This window comes from Sceloporus undulatus, chromosome 1 (genome assembly GCF_019175285.1).
Source record: "Sceloporus undulatus isolate JIND9_A2432 ecotype Alabama chromosome 1, SceUnd_v1.1, whole genome shotgun sequence".
In the NCBI taxonomy this organism is placed as follows: Eukaryota; Metazoa; Chordata; class Lepidosauria; order Squamata; family Phrynosomatidae; genus Sceloporus; species Sceloporus undulatus.
Genome location: NC_056522.1, coordinates 318693720 through 318716971, shown reverse-complemented (window position 1 = coordinate 318716971; position 23252 = coordinate 318693720). Strand labels below are relative to the sequence as shown.

The window sequence follows — 23252 nt, the reverse complement described above, 5'->3', positions numbered from 1 at the left end:
GATGCAAATGAAAAGATTTGCATGAATAATTCTAGTTTTGTGGCTGAGAAGGAATTAAGACATCAGTGTAACTGCTAGTCCCAGCTACAGTAAATCCATTGAATTCACAGAAGCAATGAAGTTTCCATTAATTCAGCAGATCTATTCTTATTGGAATCAACAATTGAATACTGCTTTAAATATTATGATAGCATTCTTGATTATGGCAAGCTGCTTTACCAGTAGAAAAACAATTGACAGTATTTGAATTTGAAGTCAAACGAAGAGATTTCCCATGATGTTCTTGATAGCAATAGCAGCTTCATTTATATACTGCTTCATACCACACTAAGCAGTCTCTAAGCGGTTTACAACTGTAAGCTAATTGCCCTCAACAAGCTGGATATTCATTTTAGTGACCTCAGAAGGATGCAAGGCTGAATCGACCCTGAGCCCCTGGCAAGGATTGAACTCACAACCTTGTGGTTTGTGAGTGAGTGGCTGCAGTACCGGCATTTCACCACTCCACCAGTGGAGTAGTAGTGCTCCTAAAGACATAAAAAGTTTCTCCTAATTCTCCCTTTCCCCCATTCTCCCAAGTGAGACTCAGGAGAACTGACTGACCCACTAACACAGAACAAGAAATGATGGTGATGAGAATCCCAACAAAAGGAGGCCCCACTGGATTTTACCTCCTTCTGTCCTCAGAGAGCCAACCTTTTAACTCATAGAATCATAGAATCATTGAGTTGGAAGAGACCGCAAGGGCCATCCAGTCCAACCCCCTGCCATGCAGGAAATCCAAATCAAAGCATACCCGACAGATGGCCATCCAGCCTCTGTTTGAAGACCTCCAGGGAAGGAGACTCCACTACACTCCAAGGGAGTGTGTTCCACTGTCGAACAGCCCTTACTGTCAGGAAGTTCTTCCTAGTGTTGAGGTGGAATCTTTTTTCCTTCAGCTTGCATCCATTGTTCCGGGTCCTGTTCTCTGGAGCAGCAGAAAACAAGTTTGCTCCCTCCTCAATATGACATCCTTTCAAATATTTAAACAGGGCTATCATATCACCTCTTAACCTTCTCTTCTCCAGGCTAAACATCCCCAGCTCCCTGAGTCGTTCCTCATAGGGCATGGTTTCCAGACCTTTTTAGTTGCCCTCCTTTGGACATGCTCCAGTTTCTCAACATCCTTTTAAAATTGCGGTGCCCAGAACTGGACACAATATTCCAGGTGGGGCCTGACCAGAGCAGAATACAATGACACAATTACTTCTCTTGATCTAGACATTATACTTTTATTGATGCAGCCTAAAATTGCATTGGCCTTTTTAGCTGCCACATCGCACTGTTCACTCATGTTCAACTTGTGGTCCACGTGGACTCCCAGATCCCTTTCACATGTAGTTTCGTTCAGCCAGGTGTCCCCCATCCTATATCTGTGCATTTTATTTTTCTGCCCTAAGTGCAATACCTTACATTTATCTGTGTTGAATTTCATTTTGTTAGCTTTGGCCCAGCTTTCTAGTCTATTCAGGTCATTTTGAATTTTGACTGTGTCCTCTGAAGTATTAGCTATTCCCCCTAATTTGGTGTCATCTGCAAATTTGATAAGTATGCTCCCAATCCTCTCATCCAGGTCATTGATAAAGATATTGAATAACACTGGCCCCAGGACAGAGACCTGTGGGACCCCACTGGTCACTTCTCTCCAGGATGAAAAGGTGCCATTGTTGAGCACCATTTGGGTTCGGCCGGTCAACCAGTTACAAATCCATGTAACAGTTACCTTGTCTAGCCCACCTTTTACAAGCTTGTTTGTAAGAATGTCATGGGAAACTTTGTCAAAGGCCTTACTGAAATCAAAATACACTACATCCACAGCATTCCCCTCATCTACCAAGTTCGTAATTTTATCAAAGAACTCTGATTTAAACAAGCTGAGATTGTAACTTATAATTAAGAAACTGTATTCAAAGCGGATCAAAAACTGATCAAGGTATTAGCAAGCAAAATAATTGGGTCAGAAATGGGCAAGACCTTTGTTTGGTTCATTTTTTGATGAGAAGTTTCCAACATTTTCAAATTTGTTCAAATATATAATGGAAAGAATGAGATTTAAAAAAAAAGATTTGCATGTGGGAGAAAAAAAACTTAACCTTTACTCACTCAGTCAGAGTGCCTAGCATCTATATCATGCATGTACTCTGGGCTCTTGGTATCTGCTGGGGTTTGGTTCCAGGTCTCCCTGTGGGTACCAAAATCCATGAATGCTCAAGTCCCATTGTATATAGTAAAATGGTGTTACCCTATATAAAATAGCAAAATCAAGATCTGCTTTTTGAAATGTACGGTATGTATTTTTGGAGTATTTTCAATCTGTGCATGGTTTAATCTATGGATAAAGAATCCGTGGATATAGAGAGCCAACTGTACAATTATTGCTATCAGGCTGAATTTGGAGGTGTTTTGTCTTGTTTTACTGACAGGCCATCTCATATTTAACAGTTATATGGCAGGGAATTACAACATAATTCTCTACATATTGAGAATAATTGGTGCTTTTTTTCCAACTTGGCAGTGCAGAGAGTTAAGAATTTAGGGGGTTTTTTTCATGGGGGGAGGGGGGGGATAAGCATATTCCAAAAATTGTGCATTATTTCATAAATCTGATGGAAAGAGCTCCAGATTATCATAATGTGGGTAAAAATGAAACAGACACATTCATTCATTCCCATGGTCAAATGACAAGTGGTAGATGGGCATTATTAGCTCAACTGTTACCAACATGAGTTTTGCCCAACAACTACCTGTGAAATAGAAACAAATGGGCAAGCACATCCCCCCAAACAAATAACTGTCCCTCTGCTTGACTCCTGTGGAAATTATAATGGAAACATGAATTAGATATTAAAAGAAAACTTAAATACTAAACATGATAGCCTGAAAATAAAGTCTGTAAAATATTGATTAGACTTTGGGGATGGCCTGAAAATTCCATGCGAGTGGACAGAGAATTCTTATTTTTCTGAGTAGTGCCTTTATTTTGCTCCCCTTCTTCTCCCCTTCTCCTGTTTAGACCAACTGGCTTGGTTGTAACTCTTATTTATCTTCTATAAATCTAAAATGTAGTATCAGAGCACACAGAGAGATGACAGATCAAGAGAGAGATATTATTTTTGCTTCTCAGGAAAATACAAGAATCTGTCAAGCCCTGGTCAATCATCATACACTGCTGGTGGGATGTGTTCAGCTTCAACTGGAAACATTGCAAACTATTATGGCCTGCAATATAATATACTGTGCTTTTAAAACCACTTTAGTATCATATTTCAGATCTCACCTTTGGGTCAGACTTAAAATACATGAGAACTCTTTCACCAACTGGAAGCCGAGCAATATCAAAGCGGATAGTGAAGAGGTGGTCATCTGCACTGACGGCATCCTCATCGTAAACAGCAAACTCCAGCACATTCTGTGTGGAGTGAGAAATATATTAAATGCTGCATATGATCTGTACCTATAAAATCAGTGAATTACATGGAATATTTATTTGGTCCATGGAAAGAAATGATAGTAAGGAGGTATGTGGAACTGTAGAATTACTATGTGGGAAATATTAATCTTGGCTGCATCCACACTGCAAAAATAATCCAGTCTGAGAAAACAATACTACCAAGAAAGATGGAGGGAAGTAGAAAGAGAGGAAAGCCATATGTTAGATGGATGGATTCTTAAAGAGATCATGAGTATGAGTTTGCAGGTGCTGAGCAGAGCTGTGGAGGATAGAGGGTCTTGGTGATATCTCATCTGCAGGGTTGCCATGGGTTGAAAGCAGCAGGTAACAATAACAACGATGTAAACCCACTAGATCAATTAGATTTGCTGCCTCACCATTCAACAGTTGACTCAGTGGGTCTGCTCTCCATAGGACTAATATAGTATTCAGGTACAGAATTGACAGTGATGGGTTTTTAATGGTGCTATTCTGACAAATTTTTATAATATCTTTTCGTGAATTTCATTTTTTTATCACTACAGATTGTTTTCAAAACAACTTTTTATATTTATATTTTTATGGACGTTTTTGTATGATTTTTAATCCATGTTTCTTTTAATAATTTGTAAACTACCTTGAGTACCATTACTGGGGGAAAGGTGGGATATAAATGAACAACAAGAACAATACAGTTTTCAGAAAGGTACTTATTCTAGTCTGCTTCAGTGTAAAAAGGAAAAAAAACCTTGTGCCATTTTAAGAGTAACACTATAATTCACTAAGCCTCATGCTAAAATTAATTTATTAATTTCTTAAAATTAAATGAATTAAAATTAAATGTATAAAAAGCTGCTAAGACCCTTTTGATGGTCTATCAGACAAATCAAGGAAAAATGCAGAACCACCAAAACAGCCTTTCCCATTGACCAAAGAAATCAGGTGGTCTCTCAAATCACCTAAATTTTGGAAGACTTTGTATACTAGACACATATGCATATAATAAAATGTAATGAGGCAGGACTATTCTTAATGTTTCTTTGTAGCAGTGTATAGTATGATTATTAATGAAATAGCTCTCCCTAGTGGTATTACCTCCCGAGGCATGGCTTCTTTGCTGTTGCTGTGTGCCTTCTTTAGGAGCCTAGAAAATGATATTGTTTTGCTCAGCATTTTGTTATTTTTGTTTTAGGTTTTTAAACTCTGAGCTGGTGTTTTAGTTGCTGCTCTTTTTAAGTAGTTGTTTTAGAAGTTGTTCTTGCATACGTAGCTATGAGACAATGCAGTACCTACTATCAAAGTATTCATTGTTTATCAAAATCCATATTAGGATTTGCTATAGTCCGTTTATTTCCTTTATAGTTTAGTTTATAAATGTATTTTCATGCCTCCAAGATCAAAAAAAGAAAAAAAAAGTATGAGTTGAATTTGAGATCCACCTTCTGAAGCTAGAAGGCCTCCATTCATGGAAGGTGCCTCTGTCCTCTCTTTTGCCATACCACAGCTGTACCACCACTGAAACACATTGCTTCAGAGGTCCCAGCAGGGGTTAGTGGAAGTGGAGAAGTCCATTTCTACCTGTCCAGTTGTTTGTGACAACTTGAATCAACCCAATGGCATGTAAAGACTTATACATTTATGGCTGCGTGGGTTTTGTAAGCAATAACGTACCTTATCTGATGCATCTTAAAGAGAGCTTTTGACTGTGAAAGCTTATGTCACAATGAATGTTCCAAGCTTGCTGCAAGACTCTTTCATCTCTATTATTATAGCTGTCACATCACATTTATTCTCCTCCCTATCCTAGATCTATGATCAGAGTGTTTTTATAATGTTGTAAATTGTAATGATAATGTGGCATTCATAGTGCAATATTTCTACAGTTTTATTGAGCCAAACCAGCCATGAAAATTAATCTGCACATCAACCAGAAATTCACCAGCACAGTATAAGGATCAAAGTTCGCTTATCTAAAAAAATGTATAATTTTCAACAGATAGGTCTAGTGGCTTTGTCTTCAAACTGGAGGATTAAATGAATTGTTTCCCTACCCACACTCCATGGTTTTGCATATATGTGACAATTTGTAAAAAAAAAAAAAAAATCACACACATCATGGAGGTATTCCTAGGCAAGAAACCTACAGTATGTAAAAGGGACAGGCACCAAGGATAGGGAATAATATGTAGAATTTTTAAAGCTTTGTTTTCTGCTCAGTTGGCAACAAAATTACAGAATGCATAATATATAAAAGTGACTGGTGTGACTGATGTGAAACAAAAGAGATTGGCGCACAGCTTAAAAAAAACGACTTGCCGCTGCCAAATTAAATTTGAATTCGGGATATATACAGATTTTATTGCATGGATTTTTGCCACCGCCTCCTAGTGGGTGCATCCCAGGTAGCATCTGGCTAGAATGTGAGTCCTGCCAGACTCTTTTCAAAGCCAGGAGCTTTGCAAATTGGCCAACTGAGCTCGGATTCTAGCCGGATCATGTTACCTGGGATGCACCCGCCCAGTGGTGTCAGCAGCAAAAATCCATGCAATAAAATCTGGATGTATCCCAAATTCAAATTTAATTCAGCAGCAGTAAGTCACTTTTTTTTAGCTGTGCACTAATCTCCATATAGTGGAAGAGGTAGAAGGACTTGAAAATCCAGTATTTTCTAGTATTTTCTAAGCAAAAATTCAATGCTCTATTTTCCCAGTTCCCAGAGATGTAACCAAAACTCTCCTAAAGCTCTTGTTCAGCATAGAGATCAAAGAATCAATGAACACTGAAACATTCCTGCAAAAAGTTAAACTCTTCTGGAAGATTCATCATTACTTCTCGAAAGCATGGTGACTGGAGAGTCCTAGTAAAGCCATTTTTGTGATGGAGCTCAATAAATGGCTTTAGTAGTCTGGATCAGTATGCAAAGAGACCTTATAGCATCTCTGAGACTAACTGAAGTTGGTAGCATAAGCTTTTGTAGGCTCTACTTCATCAGATGTTGGAGCTGGCAGTGATAAATATATATTCCCTTCTCTCTACTGTGTTAAAATATGGTATTCTTGGGCTAGAGGGAAAAGTACTTTCCAGACACACATTGGCCAGCATCCTGTTAACGATATGCACACATGTTGCAATACACATATGGTGTGGCTTTTTTGGACAATGCACAATGGTCATATGCAGCTGACATTGTCGCAAGCAAAGTTGTGGATGTGGGACTATTGGTGCATGTGGTAAAACATTATAGCTCACAGTGTAGTGAGTAAATGCATATTGCTTCTGTGTGTTGCATTACAATTTCACAATGGATGGTCAGTCATACAGACTGATCGACATATATTGCACTATATTGTTATTCCATATAGGAGTTGTGTAATGTAACTCCACCAGCAAATATTTACATATTTACTGAAGTGATAGTGGATCTCAGCCACTGTCTGTATCTCTGTCTCCTTCCAAATCATGGATTTCAGAATTGGTTTCAGATTCAACCCAATTTGGAGTACATCTATTCAAATTTCAGGCACCTTCTGAATCTCTTTGACCTGGCTCCATTACGTTTTGGATTTGAGTTATAGCAGACCTCTGTGCCCTGCTAGTGCTGCTTTTGAAAAGGAAGGAGAAACAATTTGGATGGTGAAGATGTGACTGGTATTTGCTCAGAGGGAAATGATGGTATACTGAAAGATGGAATCCACCCTCTTTTTTCTTCTTCTGAAAGCCCAGAGTAGCTGCATGCTCCTGGTCTGAGTACTGCTTCTTGCTTCAGTCCCGTCTCCCCATTATTAAGCAGCAGAAGCAGGGGCCCGTTAAAGAGTCAAAAAAAAACAGGGGGGGGGGGGGGGGGGGGGTGGCCAGAGCTGAAGGGGCTAGAGATACTTATGCATGTGCATGTCACTAACAAGATGTCATATTTAATTTCCTCAAGAAGAAACTCCAGGGACATACTACTTCACTTCTTTTAATTCATTGGGAAGTCATTTTATTTGGCAATATTAATAACAGAGAAGGGAAATACTATCAAATTGGTCTCTTCCAGAGGTTTGGACTACAACTTCCATCATTCCATTGATTCTTGATGAGAGTTGTTATCTGGAGAAAAGCAGGTTAGCAGATACTGCTTAAATGTCAGTGGTACTAGCTGTTTGGAATGTACTCTGTGCTCTGTTACAAAGATGCTGCAATTTATTAAGTTTATTGCACAGCCCCTGGGGACATGATGGGGGCATGATGAAAGGGAGTGGGATGGGAACTGGATGGGGCAAAGAACGCATTTTACCGCACAAGAGAACACCGCCGCCGGATGTTCCCATTGCATTCCACAGCCGTCCCAGAGGGCGATTTTTAAGAACTATTCAAAAGTGTTCTCAAATATTGCTCCCTCTAGGTCAGATGTGGAACACACTGGGAATGTCCAGCGGCGGCGAAGGCATTGTCCTGTGCGGTAAAATGAGTTATTCACCCCATCCAGTTCCCATCCCACTACCTTTCATCACACCCCCATCATGTCCCTGGGGGCTGTGTGATAAATGTTAGCAGCAAGCATACAAGGCCGAATTATATGTGGGCCCATTCACCTGAGCATCAACCAGTGCAGGAAGACATGGATAAAGTGATACACATGTTAGGTGTAGGACAGAAGCGCAAATCTTGTTAAGAGAATCTGGTGCAGATGGAAGAGAAAAGGGCCCACTATTTTGTCTCAGTCCCAGCACCTTTCCAGACACATCTGGAAGAAACACAGAAGAAACCCTTTTCAAAGGCTACTCCTAAGCTTTAAAACTTTGTTCCTAGGGAGGATAGCTCCCTGTTTGCTCTCCTGTCACTAGTAAGTGAAAGTTGTGCATTCCTGCATGACAAAAGGTTGGACTAAATGTCCTTGAAGTCTCTTCCAATTCTGAGGTTCTGTGATTCTATAATTTTAAGTGAAAACATTTCAATTTTGCAGTTAATTGATGTAATGCGCTTTTAAAGGTATGCTATTGCATCAACTTTTGTCTACTGTCTTTTTAATATATGTGTTTTGAAAAGTTTGTAATCTGCACATAGTTTACTTGCATTTTAACAATAGATTGTCCTTGTATGTGTTTTTATCTGTATTTGTTTTGGTTTTTATACGTTACCTTTAGTCCCAGTAATAATAATAATGTGTCAGTTTCAGAAACAGCTGAAAGAAAGATGTCTCAGTTCTTACCTTCACTTGTCTTTGAATCCTGTAGTAAAAAGTTTCATTCCAAACAGGATTCTTGCAATTATTAATAGTTTTGGTCCGCAGCTTTTCACATGTAGCAGTTGGTAGCCAGAGGGTCACGTAACAGTCAGATTGACTTACTGTGTGAAAAAGAAGATTAAAAAAGATTAATATAAGTGAGGTTTTGAATCAGACCTTTTAAGAGCAACTTGATCTGGTGCTATTGGGAGGGGATTATGGTGTCCTGCAGATTTCATTATTCTCTTAATGGGACATAACCAGACTAGGAATCTTTCTTCTGGCTAGATGAATACTTTAACCATGAATTAGGAGGCATTTGAATGTCACTCAGAAAAGAGAAGAGAAGTGCATGCTAATATCTCTATTGACTATTGATTGGTATGAAAACAGACCCATCATTTGCTATACTATCCATATCTGTGATTTTGTAATCACCATCTTTTTGAATATTTTACAATATGCTTTCCATCCATTGCCTTGAAAAAAAAGAGATCATATTACATTAGCCATGCTTGGACTAACAGTAGCACATAACATATCCATCAGTAGTAGTGTATCTTGTGTATTCACTATCAATAAGTGTATATAAATACATAAATATATATATAGATAAAATATATCGTATGTTCTTTGGGGGAAGATCCTCTCCAAAAAGCTTTACATTTGTGTCAACAGATAAAATCAGTGTTTATTGTTCTGTCTGAAACCTTGTAGGTACAATTATTGTACTTAAGCTATCATAAAATATGTGACAGAGACAGAGACAAAATGTGACAAGCCAATGTATGACAGTGCTGTGGAATCCACCCTAACATTAATACAAAGGAGTTTAAACAACAAACAATCACAGAGATATGCTACTAATTATGAAACACCCCAGACCAAAAGGTATGCTAATTAACCAACACGCCATTCAACTCCAACCTTATATAACCTGTTTTGATAGAGTGAAGACAGATATACTTGATACCCACCTATTCCCTTTTGCAAAACTGACAATTTTTAGGGATCTTTCCAATAGTCGCTCCAAACAACATTTTTGATTATTATTTTTAACAGTTCCAAATGGCCCGGTCATGTTTGTTCTCAAAATGGAACAGAGATTTAGATATTCTCTCCTCCATATTGTATTTTGCTAGAGCAGTAAGAATAGTAGCTAGACTACAAAGGATACCCAGTAGAAACATATATTGATGGAACTCATCAGGAATGAGGTGATCTTCTATCTTCACTTCAGCCCAGTAGCAGCAGATGGTTTCCATGTCAGTTGGTGATTTTGCTCCAGGTTTTAGCTCAAACATTAAAGGAACAAATACACTGAACCTATTAGGGGGATTGAGTTCAGCCTCTTAGATATCTGTTTTAAATCTCAGAGTAAAACCTAGAGGAACTTTACCAACCCACTGATATGAAAACCACCAAGTGCTGCTACAGCAGCCTTCCACCCCACCCTATAAACCCCAAAAACTAGCTCTGGAAGATTGTGAAAGGATTGGTTTTCACTATTCTTCCTGGAATGTAGGAAAGACAACGTGGTTAGAACTGGAGAAATCTGCTTATTTCTACAGCACTTTATGTGAGTGAACATCCCTACTACTCTCTGTATCTGTGCAAACCCCCTTAAAATGATTTGACTGTGACTGTACTGCATCATTCCCAATCATCTCTTTTTAATACCTTGATCAAGAACTTTTACTTAAGTCTCCAGTCCACGGATTCCCAACAAAGGCTGCCCTCAATCCGGGGGGGGGGGGGGGGGGGACAAAACAGAATTTAAGTAGGTGCGACAAAGATATTATGTGAATCTGGTATGCAGCCAGCAAGAAAGATCCACATTTTGACAAAACCATGAATGAGAAGCAGGTGCAAAGAAGTCATTGAATTTTATGTTCACAATTGGGATTGATTTTACTGTTTACAATTTTTTTCTAAATAAATTAGAATAATTGTTTTTTGTGGGTTTTTCGGGCTATGTGGCCATGTTCCAGAAAAGTTTCTTCCCGACGTTTTCTGGAACATGGCCACATAGCCCGAAAATCCCACAAAAAACTATGGATGCCAGCCACGAAAGCCTTCGACTTTAAATTAGAATCTAATTGCTCAGTTTAGATTTGCATTTTATGCACTGGGTTAAAAGCTTATTTTTTAAAGTTCAGTTTCATCACCTGCACTATTGTATGTGATTCAGTTTCATTATTGTTATGTGATTCAAAAATTGGAAATTAGTCTTCTTCATCTGCAAATGTGATATTACTTTGACAAGAGAAGTGAATATTAATCAAACATTTCCCAGAGATGTGGGGCATAGAAAAGGTTAAGAATCATTGGTCTAACCAGAATCCTCATTTAGAGCTGAAATAAATTTGATTTTCCAAAATATCTACACCCAAGTTTTCTACTGGATGTTGAATATTTGCTGGATACTTTCTAACTTTTATCTGAAGAGTCACTTTGATTTTCAAGAACATCTGATTTCAATATTTAACAATTATATTCAGTTTCAATAAATTTGCAATGATATTGTGTGGATACCTCTTGGTCTGTGAGTTGTATAGAGTCCTTCAAGGCCATTTTTCCAGCTGACCCTCTGGTACCCGCAAAACTGTTCCACTGATTTTAGTGGCAGATCACATACACAAAACAAATTCTGCTTGTTTAAAATGTTTTTTTTTTGTTTTTTTTTTTTTTGGTTTTCTGTCTAATTTCAACTATGCAGTTTGTTCTTACGTTCCAGCAACATTTGGTGATGGTGACAGAGGATGGCCCTCAGCAAGTCCTTGGGGAATCAATCCCTGGATACACCCAAGTTAAGCCCAAAAGCCAAAGAGGGGGAAAGGTGCTTAGAAAATGAATTAGTAATAGCAGCTTCATTTTAAACTACATTATTTCTGCCTCTCTGTCTCGCCCCTGTCCCACTCCCCCAACAATAAAGCCATCTGCTCAACCTGACCTTGGGGTAAATGTTACTCATGAAATCTCCTACAATTTCTTTTAGCAGGACAGATATCAAGAAATAGGTCTAAAATGGTCTCTAATTTTTGCAAAATGTGAAAACATTGTTCATTTGTTTCTAGCTAGACTTAGTCATAAGATTGAATATGCCTCTTGGAATTAGGTGGATTCCTTTTATCCACAGAAGGCTACTTATCTATTTGAGGAAGCCAGCTGGTGGAACAGGGAAGAAAACAATTCCAAGATCAAGGTTTCTTCAGTATGGTGCAGGAAGAGAAATCCACGGAAATTGTCTCTCTTCTTCTGATGGGTCTTTGCTCATGGGGCATTCCTTTGGTTGGGAACAAACTACAGATCCAACTCCTAGAGTATACAATTATGTCTTTAATACTGCTGGAATCCTGTTAGTACCCTAGCTGTAGTACTTGCACTTACTCTAGTTTCATGCAGTGGTGAGAAGGAAAGCAGACAAAGAATTAAGGAATCTGGCTTTCGGGCAGTCTGTTTTTAGCTATGACTGGCTTTCCTTCACAATTGCAGTGCCCACAATGGCTGCCAGTTTGACTAAAGGACAAGTCTCTTGTAGCTATAATAGTTTATGGATCCTCAATCAGGAACAGGTACCATAAAGTTCTATCAGGAGGAAGTAGAGCATGTCACCTCCTAAACATACCTTTGATTTGTTGCTTCCCTCCCCATATGGTAATTTACTGACTGACAGAGAGCAGTAGCATGTGGAGAAGCATTCAGCTCCTTTCCTGTAGCTGGACACATAGCAATAACATTACCTTTAATGCTCTGTGTGCAGCTACAGGGAAAGGACTGAACTCTTTTGATAGAAATTTATCATAGCCTTAATCCAGTCTTTTTCCTCCTTTTTCTGCCACTTACAAATTTCACTCTGCAAATTGGTGAAATCAGTGAAATATAGTATATATTAATCAGGAAACCCAATTACCTCTGTGCAAATGAATTGAACTTCTCCCAGTTATAACTTGAGCCTGAGCAGAGATGAGCAACATGTGCCTGCCCCAGAAACTGTTGTCCTGCAATTCCCATCATCCCTAGCCAACAAGGGCAATGGTGAGAGAGTTTCAGTCAACAAAATGTAAAGGATTACTAAAAGACCACAAAGACCTTGATTCTTAATTCCACGCAGATCATCTGCAAGATTAATTTGTGTTTAGAAAAGGGTTTGTGTTAGGATCTCTAGCTACTGAACTTCAAAGGAACACTCATTTCCATCTCCAGTCCCAATATTTGTTTTTAGAAACTGTTCTGCTTCAGTAGCCTAATGTGAATATGTGTAGGTGTAAGCAAACCAGCCTTTGTATTATCTCACCTGTGCAACCTGTTTCTACAACCCTTTATTTATGGTTGTATCTCACCATCTCATGCACATGTTACCTTGTGAGCTCTTTGTATATTTCACAAACTTGAGGAAAGTGGTAAAAGCAGTGTAGCATGTTACAGTTTCAAGTCATATCCTGTCCCCAGACTCAGGTCTGCATTCTTCTTCTATGTGATAATACATATTGTCTTTGTTATTCACATTACACCTTTTCTGGTATAGTAATTTAGCAGAACACCACTATGGTTAACAATTCTTTCACTGCCAGTGCAATAATTTACTAAAACCTTCTATCATGCTAACTAGGGGCCAAAACACACAGTCAAAATAAAATGGCTTCCATCCACTTTGGCAACGGGGTGTTTATATGATGCATGCCTTGAAAGTGGGTGGATACTGGAATGCAGCTAGGCTCCAAGGCTAAAAACCAGAGCAAAAAGAAGCCAGGATATTCTAGCTTAGTGTGGAAAAAGTGCATCTTTGCTCCTGCATAGAAACAGCCCAGCGTCAGTGTAGGGGTGCAACAAAGCAAAAAAAGTGAACATGCAACATCTCTAGTGGATGTAATTACAGCATATACAAACAAGACAGTCCAGCAAGGGCCATGGAATGAAGGAGAGTGAAGGGGGCAAGTATGGGAGGCCCCACGTGCATCTATTATTCAGTATACCAATGCAACACTGCCGTGCACTGCCACAGCATCACTCGTGACTGTGTGGCTGATCAAAGTTGCAGCCATCCAATGGAATGGCATCTGGGCAGGATGTGGGAGGTCTTTGGAGGTCGCAAAAGGTGAGGTTATGCAACTCTATACATGCATGGTGGGAAGACAACTAAAAATAATAATCCCATGGCGCAGCTTGATACCGCTCTGTACAAACTGCCCATTTATTGGCAGACTGCCATTCAGCCCACCTTTGAAGAAGCCAGTGCAGACATTTTGTCCTGTTCCACATTTTCTCAAGACTTTTCACAGAAAAACATCACTTCACATGCAGAAAATTCCCCTTTCACTGACATACAATTCAGGTATATCTCTCTATCACCCATCTTGAGAATTGAATCACCAAGCTGTAAACCATATTTGAACAGTGAAATACATAGTCTCTTGTGCAATAATTTAGCCAGTAACAAACTCCTATAACCGATGTCTAATAAACAACAATGACTGTAATATATTCACTTCATAAACAATGTGAAACAGCAAAAGAAGAGCACTTACAGGCATCAGCTTGGCGGGCATTCCTCATACGTATGACTCTTACACTAAGTAAGTTGCAAGGAAATCTTTCCATCTGCTGGAGAACAACATATAGAAGGAAAGATTAATGTGACGTTGCATGCAAAGGCATAAACAGATTCTGGTCAAGTATAATTTCTTGCACTCTGCGGTTTGCCTGTTGCACAGGAACAAGCTGAATCATTAGTAGGAGTTCTGTAAAAGAACTTCTAAGTAATTATCTAGGTTGAAGAATGAAAGAAACATGAATGCGAAAAAGGTGGCATATAAATCCTTAAAATAAATAAAATAAAATAAATTTTGCTTCTTCAGACCACTAAACATCATTAATTTTCAAGGAGCAGAAATGAGAAAGATACCATTAAGCAGACAATAAAGTTGACCACTTCTATTGTCATGTTACTCTGGATTACTAAGGAGAGAGATGTGAAAAACTTTGGCCCTTGACAGACGGGCCCTTTATCACGTCCTGGCGACATGCTAGGGTTGCCTTGGGGCGTGGTTTCCAGACGCCCCACAACTCTAGGACGTCACCAGGATGTCATCGCTGTGTGGCAGCAGAAACACGGTGCGCACATCTGTGACATCACTGCTGTGTGCCGTCCAGATGGGCGCACGTGGCAGCGATGTGTTCGCATCGCCACAGGCAGTTTTCGGTGACGCTAAAGGAAGTCATTTTTCACCGCTTCTTTTCTTTCCGCATAGCCATGCCTTGCAATTTGGTGCAGCTTTGCAGAAAAGAGAGGCGGCTCCTGGCCGCCTGTTTCTGGCGGTCTGTATCCCGCCTTAGTTTCATGGCATTTCTCCAAATCCCTCCTTCATTCCCATTCCCATACTTTGTTTGTAGAATTTTTTTGAATTTTATGCACATTTATCAGTTAATGATGTTAAGCTGATATCTACAATGTACAGTGAGTCATTGGTATCAGCTGGGAGTTGATTCCAGGACCCCTGTAGATACCAAAATCCATGGATGTTCAAGTCCCATTAAATACACTGGATAGTAAAATGATGTCCCTTATATAAAATGGCAAAATCAAGGTAGGTGAGTTATGACTTTATAGATTTTTTAATAAAGTGATGTACCATTGGTATTTAACCCCAGAAAAGTTTTCTTAGAAGTTGTCCACACAGGCCAAAAGGCCCATGTTTTCCAGGCCTTGCATCTTCGAGTCAGATGATGCAGGCCAAAACCGTGATCCTGGTCCTGCCAGACTGGACCCAGATCCAGTGGATCTGATCCAATCCCAGTTTAAACAGCTCTTGCCCCAGGTGAATGTTACCACTGGTTTTGCACAGAGTTTCCTGGAATCTCCATGTCAAACCCTAGCTGTTTACATGGTACCCACCACTCCTTATATTGCCATGCTGTTGCTGGTATTGAGAAGTCTCCTTATTGCCATATCTGATGCTGAAATGGGGCACCTGGCCATGTTAGTGCAACTAGACATCCTATTTTTACATCAGACATGGTGATGGGGGCTTCTCAGTAGAAGCACTTATGGGTAGCAGATCCAGGGTCAATGTGGGAATGGGTGTGTAAACACCTGACAATCCCCAACCAACCCAGGACCAGGATAGGAGAGGCTGAGCCCAAGCTATCTTGGCCTTTGCTCAGCCCCTAAGATGTATGAAGGTTCCTTGAATTTCTGTGGAAATGTCATAGAAAAGAAGGAACTTTTTTTCATATGTGGTGGACTTGTGAAAGTGCTAAAAGCTTTTAGACAAATCCATAATTTTGAAAATTAAATTTCAGTTAGATTTTGAATTATTCTCATCAGGACTTCTAGATGATCTCTTGGAGAAGACCTATGATAAAATGCTCCATTATATGATAACATGAAGAGTGGTTGTTAAAATTATATGATTTAGTGGAAATGGAAAATCTGACTGTGTTAATACGTGAGAAAACTGGATAATTTTAAGAAAGAGTGGAGGATGCTGACTGAAAATAAAAAATAAGAGAGGTTCTGTTATGGTTTTAGGTTTCTAAAAGAATGATATATAAAGTAGACTATTTGTTTAAAAAAGTTTTTTTTAGGTCCTTGGTGAGAACTTTTATTTGTATTATAATAGCATGATTTAAAGATTATTGTAATCATTGTATTAACTTTTGAATAAACTAAAGGGAGCTAGATAATTAATGTAAAGGTGCCTTAGGTATGTTGGAAGCCATTGTTTTCCTGTTTAGTGTGCAATACATATATACATATAAAGTATCATAGTGTCATAAATTGCACTTACTGTTAGTTAGGTATGGTGTTTCCTTGTATGATTTTTAAATATAGAAAATTGCTGTGCATTTGTATATTTGTATTGCTGTGTCTATAAAAATATTTTAAAAGGAATTTTAAGCCCATTTTCTATATTTTTATATAACTTCCCCATTAACAAAATCATGTTTGTGCATAGGTTTGAACTGTATTATTGTAGTACTTCTCATTTTTATAATGTGCACATAATTTTTTTGCATCTAAAATGCAAATGTGTGAATTTCTGACCCACAGTGCATTTTGTTGTGCAGTGAGGTACAAATGGATTATTTTTGGAAACAAGGTAGAACCCATTCAATTTCCCACTGAAATTCCTTGTCATGCCTACCAAAGGATGAAATGTATTTGGGTAACATCTTTTCATTGGGTTGAGTCCAAATTTCACCTTTCAGAAATAGAAAGTTTCCTTCATTCCACTGAAGAATTTTGATTCACCAAAGGGAATCTATTGGTGGAAATGGAGAAAAAGTAATTTTCACAGACTCCCCTTACAAAAGCACTCATTTTCTACTATTCTAGAAGGTTCTCTAAATCCTCTAAATCTTCAAAAGCATATTTGGAAAAAGCCAACTCCCCACTCATATTAATGGGAATTATGGTGATATTTCTCACATATAAGAAAGGAAAATTGCAGTATCTATGGCAGGTGAGATTATGAGAACTTTGTGATTTTGTTTTTGGATGATTTTTTTAAACTTTTTTATTTTTGTTTGAAAAAAAATCATTTTTAAAAAAACAACAACAACCCCCCCCCCCCAAAAAAAAACCCATTGTATTTAGCATGAAATGCACTGCTTTCCTCTTTAACATTTCAAAATATTGTGGGGAGGGGTACAGCCTCAGGAGCCCACGTCTACCCACTTCTCAACCCTAGTCTAAATGACCATTATGAACAATGCCTTCCCTAAATAAAATCTATTTTAATGTTGATAAATTCAAATCCATGTTTATATTATATTTCCTTTCATATTCCTCTGACCATCATAATTTATAATGTTTAAATATTTAAGTGCAATGGAAAATTGGGCAGTTATCAAATACATGTACATGTTATTCATTTTCTGTTTCCTGCACTGTGAAGATACTCTGAAACTAACCTGTAATCCATGGCAAATACCAATCAGTTAATTCCATGAAACTGCAAAATATGAATCCTCCTAGTTGTTATCATTACAAATATCAGGATACACAATACAAGGAGTCAGCATATTTCTTTATCTTTCTAATTCACATAACTTGCTGGAAGGGGTGATTTAATCCCCAACATGACAGTAGTGTGTACTTTTTAATGATCGTAAAAAAGGTGTTTCCTATTACTCCTTGGTGTTTTTTTTTTTTTAAAAAAATGCTACCAATATCTAGTCATGCTGTTGACATGAAGCACTGACATTCATCATTTCCTGTAACCAAGACATTTGATGATAATCCTCAATCATAGCAGCAAGTATTATTTCTTTGCTTCCTGTGGGTGTGGCCCTGAGTGCACAGAAGTCAGTGGGTAGGTTTGCATTAACCTAATTATCAGTTTTCATTTGTTGATCATTTTAAATGGAGAATTTACATTATAGTCTCAATTTCATGTATCTTCATAAAAATTCCACTAGATGGGCCACCATCTAATATATATGAAGACCTGAAGGCCTAAGACGATGCTTTGCCCAAAGCTATCTATCCAATATGCTTGCAATCATGCACCCCATGAACCCTAAAAAATGTATTCAAGAAATCTGAGCAAGTTATGTTCAATGGAGAAGGCTGCAAGTAGTAGGGACTAAAATTCCAAGTTTACTGCATGTCTCACATAAATTCACAAGCAAAGGTCTCCCATGGAGGGGGTTGGACTGGATGGCCCTTGTGGTCTCTTCCAACTCTACGATTCTATGATTCTATGATTCTTTGATTCTATGTTTGAGGCCAATTCTCTGTCACCTTGTCACCCAGAGTTCTCATGCTAGACATGATTTTAGAGCAAAGGGAACAAAATATGATTTTACTGAATAAAATGGAAATGTAACCATTAGATATCAGAGAGAGGCCTATGCACATTAAGTATAAATACGCATGGCTGGAAAAAAGGAAATGCACAAACACCCTGTGCAGCATGTATTATAGCAAAAGTATGTGTTGAGATTTCACTATTACTGTTTTACCACTGGAATCTGGTGATACGATTGCTAGTTAGTGTCTGTTGTAGCTGGATAATTATAACTAAGTGATTCCCAAAGTGGACACTGGAAAGATCCAGGGGGAGGGACAGTGAAGGAAAGGGGGTGGTAAGGGGGTGACAGTCAAAGTATTGGTGTGCAAGAAAGACAAGGGGAACCAGTAGCCTTTAGGACTACAGTGGACACAAGAGTTGCATGAAACGTTTCTCTTCAGGATCCCTCAAAACAACTGCACAACCTTGTTGATTGCTTTGTGTGATGGCTTCTCCCACTCTTCACTCCCTCATGTGAGCTGCCAAGTTGGGGCAGATTGACAGACTGGAGTGGGAAGTGAAAGCACATGACAGTGGGGGAGAAGTGGAGGCAAAAAGGAGTTTTTACATTTGGGACCCTACCTACCTAAACTTTCTGAGCTTTGCTGGGAATTGGTTGGCAGGTTGGAACTGTGCTGCTTTACCTGCTTCATTTTATTGGACAAGCTGAGAGAAGAGATTCCAGAAGATACAATGTGGGGGGGGGGGGGGGGGGAGGCAACTCAAAGCTGTGTGATGAAGGCATGCTTCTGGGAAGGAGGGGGAGGGGTATCCAGAATCAATTCTTTGAAAGAGTCCTTTGCCTCTCTCAGATTAAGAGTCGTTCCTTACTGGGGAAAAAGTGAGAAGGACTGAGAGTCCTTCCTCACTGGGGAGTGGCTTCTCTTGCCCACCCTAGCCTTTGCTGCAAGGCCAGCATAGATGAGAGGCTTCTCAGTTGCTGCTCAGCCAGCTGCTTGGTTGCTGTTCCCAAGATGACCAAGTGCAAAGTGGCGCAGTGGTTAAATGCCTGTACTGCAGCCATTCACTCAAAACCACAAGGTTGCGAGTTCAAGACCAGCAAAAGGGCCCAAGCTCAACTCAGGCTTGCATCCTTCCGAGGTCGCTAAAATGAGTACCCAGACTGTTGGGGACAAATTAGCTACTTGCTAATTAGTTTACTTCCTGTTCACCGCTATGATCTTTGGAATAGCGGGATATAAATAAAACAAATTATTATTAATTATTATTAACAGCAACCAAGTTTGGTTATTTTCAGTTTGCACTACAACAGTACACCTAATATGAAGAAATAGACACTGGGGATGCTAGAGTTGTCCAAGAGGAAAGAGGGCGGTAGGCCAAAAATGTTTGGGGCCTATTTATACTATTGTACTATACTATTGTAAATTAAAGTGGGCCCTTGGTATCTGCTGGGGTTTGGTTCCAGGACCCCCTGTGGATACCAAAATCCATGGATGCTCAAGTCCCATTAAATATTATGGCACAGTAAAATGGTGTCCTTTATATAAAAGGGTCAAATCAAGGTTTACCTATGGGAATTTGTATATTTTAAAAGTATTTTCAAGCTGTGGATGCTTGAATCTGTGGATAAAAAAATTCCATGGATAAGGAGGGCTGACTATATTATTAAGACAATTTCATTTTCTGGCTTTAGAAACAATGACAATAACTTTTAAGTGCCACAAAAAGTTTCACAGGAAAGGAAAAAATGAAGTGCTGATCATGACCTATAAAGTACTATATGGCTTAGGTCCAGACTATTTAAGAGACCGTATCTCCCCATACAAACCTGCCAGAGGTTTAAGATCTGCAGGAGAAGGCTTTCCCTCAGTCCTGCCACCATCACAGGTTCTCGCTCTCAGGAGAAAGCGCCTTCCACCGTTTGGAATTCCCTTCCATGGGCAGCTAGTCTAGCCCCCTCCTGTTTTCCTTTTGCCAGCAAACAAAAACATTTTTATTCAGGCAAACTTATAAACATATAATCACGAGAAGGTGGCTTTTATATGGGGTGAGTGTTTTAAGAGATTATCACACGAGCGTACATAACATTCCAGTTGCATCCCAGAAATGCTCTGTAAACTAATGATACAGGAACAGGTATTACTGCATTTTATTCCTAATTGTGCAATGTTAACATGATGACAATGAATACTATTTCACATCCTTTGCTGTTCTAGCAGGAATGGTGCTCAGGTCATTCATAACCCATCCTTTTTTTGTGCATGCATACACAAATGTTATGATGAACTGTTATATTGTAAATTTAAAGGCACCACAATGGCTTTTTCATATCCAAAAAGACCATTTTCTGCTACTTTCAATTTCAATACATGGGGAACCCAACCCAATTATATTTTTATAATTTAAAAACTGGGGAAAAAATAAAATTACCTGTGTCACCCTCCTCATGTCACCACCACAAGAAGAGTAGAGTTTGGGAGATGGTCTAGGGGAGGAGGGAGTCCCAACCAATCAGAACACAAGGAAAGTGATCATGATAACTATGAATGGAATTTTTCCATTTTTGACCAGGAATGGGAGAAGGCCAGACTAGGTGTGGGATGAGTACTGCATGAGAATGGAGCTGTGCAATAACATTAGTTCCATTAAGTTTACATCCCATGCCCAGCCCAGTAGGAAAACGCTGTGTGATAATCTCCTTAGTTGTGTTTCTAACTTCGGAATGTTTTAATGTTAATTTTATACTGTTCTAAGTAAAATACTTATTTTTTTAATTGTTTTTAATTTTTTATTGTAAAGTTATAAAAATGTTATATCTTGTCAGCTGCCTTGGGTCCTTTTCTGGGAGAAAGGTGGCATAAAAATGGGGGGGGGGGATGGAATGATGGTGCAATGAAATGAAAATAAACAAAAATCAACAAAAATATTTATTTGACCTGGAGGAAAATTTTCTCTTACACTGCTGTTATGTGCTTTCTGCCATTAATTGCACAAAATTCTTTCTTCTATGATCGTTGTTGGAGGCACCACAAAGCCATTACCATATAGTCCGCCATTGGCTTATGCGGGGGATCGGTTCTGGGCCTCCCCCCACATAAGGCAAATACCGCGTATGCTCAAGCCCCATTCAAGTGAATGGGGCTTGTGCATGTGACAGTGCGGCAGTGCACACCCCATTCATCCGAATGGGATGCGCTGCCCCGCACACTCCCGTGCGGCTTTCAGCATATGCTGAAAGCCACGTATAACGCGGGCGCACTGTACAAGCATTCACTTGCTGAAAGAGCAGCAATCTCTTGTGTTAGATTATTAACATTTTATTGCCCTAGAAGCCAAGATGATCAAATTGAGGCTCTCATATTTTGGCCACATCATGAGAAGGCACAATTCATTCTGACTTTACCGCTACACATGCGAACTGCCCATTTATTGGCAGACTGCCATTCAGCCCACCTTTGAAGAAGCCAGTGCAGACATTTTGTCCTGTTCCACATTTTCTCAAGACCTTTCACAGAAAAACATCACTTCACATGCAGAAAATTCCCCTACACATGCCTGCTATTTCTTTGAATTCCATTTTTGTGATTTCCCCCTTTTTCCATTTCTTATACATGTTCTATTTAAAACTTAGCTCAGTTGAAAGTTCTTTAGTCATCCATCCTGATTTCTTGAGACTTCTCCCATTTTTCTTCCTCATTGGAACTGTTTGAAATTGTACCTGCAGTATCTCCTTTTTGAGAAAGTCCCATCCGTCCTGAACGCCCTTATCTTTTAGTATTTCTGACCACGGGATCACCCTCAATACTTCTCTAAGTTTACTGAAATCCGCTCTCCTAAAGTCTAGAATGCGTGTTTGACTATGCCTGGCTTCTCCTTTTCATTGTATAACAAACTCCAGGAGAACATGGTCACTTCCACCTAATGATCCCACCACTTGCACCCCATTAACCAAGTCATCTTTGTTGGTTAGGATCAGTTCCAAAATAGCTGACCCCCTTGTTGCCTCTTCCACCTTTTGGACCATGAAATAGTCTTCCAGGCAAGTGAGGAAATTGCTAGACCTTGAGCATTTGGCTGAGTTTGACTTCCAGCAAATATCAGGGTAGTTGAAGTCGCCCATCACTACTACATCTCTCTTTTCTGACTGTGTGGTCATCTGTTCTAGAAAGATATCATCCAATTCCTCAGTCTGACTTGGGGGTCTGTAGTAGACTCCCACCGTAACATCCTTGTTGTTTCCCTCCACTTTGATTCTTATCCAGATGCTCTCCACCTGGCTTCCATGATTGATGTCCTGGATCTCTTCACTGGTGTAAATATCTCTGACATAGAGTGCTATTCCTCCTCCTTTCCTGTTTGGCCTCTTTCTCTTAAAAAGGTTATACCCCTCTATTTCCATATTCCAATCATGAGACTCATCCCACCAGGTTTCAGTGATGCCTATTATATCATATTTGCTTTGTTGTACTAGGAGTTCAAGTTCATCTTGCTTATTTCCCATGCTCTGTGCATTAGTGTAGAGACATCGCAGACCATGGGTCCCCTTTACTTGCTGCCGGTGCAAGTTTTTTTGCCTCCCATTGTTGGGTCCTTGATCTATTTGTCTTGTTTCCTCTATGTCACTTTGACTATTTTCTCCAGCCCTTTTGCCTTCCTTAATATTGTCTCCCTCCCCCACGAAACTCAGTTTAAAGCCTTCCTGATCAAATTCTTGAGACTGTTGGCAGTTTCTTCCAACTGAAGGACCATATCTCACCATATGAGCCTGACCAGATTTTAAGAATGTCTGCTAGGATGAATTATCTGTTCATAT

The 23252-nt window shown here is 39.2% G+C and overlaps 1 protein-coding gene across 1 annotated transcript in view; it reads right to left on the bottom strand.

Annotated features, from left to right (window-relative positions):
* LOC121926773 (cytosolic phospholipase A2 epsilon-like) overlaps positions 1-23252 on the bottom strand; it is a 58445-nt gene that overhangs the window by 31513 nt on the left and 3680 nt on the right. Inside the window, exons 3-5 of the mRNA XM_042460039.1 lie at positions 14207-14282; positions 8664-8800; positions 3320-3451 (exon numbers count right to left, since the gene is read on the bottom strand). Of these exons, the coding sequence (XP_042315973.1) occupies positions 3320-3451; positions 8664-8800; positions 14207-14282 (345 nt within the window). The remainder of the gene's footprint in view (positions 1-3319; positions 3452-8663; positions 8801-14206; positions 14283-23252) is intronic.